Source organism: Parasteatoda tepidariorum, chromosome 6 (genome assembly GCF_982258835.1).
Source record: "Parasteatoda tepidariorum strain Cologne lab strain chromosome 6, Ptep-v5.0, whole genome shotgun sequence".
Classification (NCBI taxonomy): domain Eukaryota; kingdom Metazoa; phylum Arthropoda; class Arachnida; order Araneae; family Theridiidae; genus Parasteatoda; species Parasteatoda tepidariorum.
In genome coordinates this window covers 59100082-59101700 of record NC_141760.1, presented here as the reverse complement: position 1 = coordinate 59101700, position 1619 = coordinate 59100082, and the positions used below count along the sequence as shown (strand labels likewise).

Genomic DNA, 1619 nt, shown 5'->3' with positions numbered 1-1619 from the left:
TTTTTGAAGTAATGTTATGACTGATTTTAAGAAAAAATTTCATTATTATAATATAAGAACTAAATTTTTATTAATTGCTCTAAGTTAAATTTTTATTTTGAATGATGGGTTAGCTGCTAAATTTCTTTTTAATAAATCTATCAAAATTCTTTTAGGAGCAAAACTTATTAAATGATTATTAATAAATTGTTTCATTGTTGAAAAGATTTTCTATTAGGTTCCTCAATATAATTTTAATCTTTTGAATGTCACATATTTAATCATATCAACTTTTTCATAATAGAATGCTCACAACTTAATTTGATTTTTTTTATTTATTTATTATCCAGTTTGTTTTGACAAATAAAGAAAATGGAGGAACTTAATAAGATTCCTTAAATATGCCACAGTATAAGGATGAAATTGAAAGACGCTAAAATTAAAACAGTCAAGTCACAGGAATGGAATTATTTATTTATAAAATGGTTAAAGTATAAATATCGTCCCTATTGTTCAATTCATAATCAAAATTTATTTAAAAGGCTTTTCAACTCAGACATATTAGCAGACAGCTTCTAGGTCGCCAATGGCAACCGATTTAAAAGCTTCGTTGCGTCCCACTCGCTATGCGTTGTCTAGGTAACGGAATAAGAAAGGTTGGACTAGAATCATATGTGCCGATTTCTCCGAATCAGCTGGAGATGATTGCGTAACGGCTTCATTAACAAATATGTCGTATTGAAGTTAGTAGGCCACTTAGTAATAGCTTTGTTTTAATATGTCAAAACAAAGTAGGACGTACTTGATGGAATGGCGAGATTATGAAGTTAATTTAACTCGCATAGGCATTAATTACCAAGCAGATATTCCTCAAATAAATCCCCCAGCGGCACTACATTCTGATTATGAAAATGGTGATCAGCTGCTTTGGAATCCCGCAATCTTACCATGTGGGAAAGTAAAAAACTATTTAAATACTGCCAAATCCTTATTTTACAACGAGCATTGCGAGGAAAATGTTTTGCTTGTTCTGCATCAGAGTAACTACGATATCGACAAAGCTTTGGAATGTTTCTTGAGACCACGTGGTTTAGAAGTTCAAAACGGCAAGTGGTCAGAAAAGGAATGCCGCAATTTCGAAGAAGGATTAAGGAAACATGGAAAAAATTTCAGAGCTATTCAGAAGATGGTGCTGACCAGAACAATTGAAGACATCGTGGGTTTTTATTACCTCTGGAAGAAAACTGAGAGATACGATGTATTCATGCAAGACTTATTTACCAATAAACGCCACATCAAGAAAAAATTTCAGAAGAAGTATAATCATGTGACCGAATTCGGCGATATTTTAACTACACGTGAGCAGTTGGCTCTTAGCAAAAAGCATTCACAGAAAAAAACTAGGCGCCGGATTAAATGAAATTCCAAATACTTTGGATAAACGAAGAAAATTTTCTCTCTGATTATCATAAGAACAAATTACTCAAAATGTACAGAACGATGCAAAATAATTATTCTCCATGCCTTATGAATCTGAATATGTTACATGGTCAACTGAATATGGTTATGTTGGAATTCACAAAACTGGAACACATTGGTTGACAAAAAGTAATATATTTAGTCATCAGTAATAATAATGT

General features: G+C 31.7%; 1 protein-coding gene across 1 annotated transcript; it reads left to right on the top strand.

Moving 5' to 3' along the window:
- The first annotated feature begins 757 nt into the window (after positions 1 to 757).
- On the top strand, positions 758 to 1399 carry LOC107443246 (mesoderm induction early response protein 1-like). The gene has a single exon (XM_016057049.4). It carries the CDS (start codon positions 758 to 760, stop codon positions 1397 to 1399), a length of 642 nt encoding a protein of 213 aa, XP_015912535.3.
- Positions 1400 to 1619: the final 220 nt, after the last annotated feature.

Excerpts from the sequence above, each read along its gene's own strand:
- LOC107443246 (XM_016057049.4), top strand. The coding sequence starts at position 758 with ATGTCAAAACAAAGTAGGACGTACTTGATGGAATGGCGAGATTATGAA.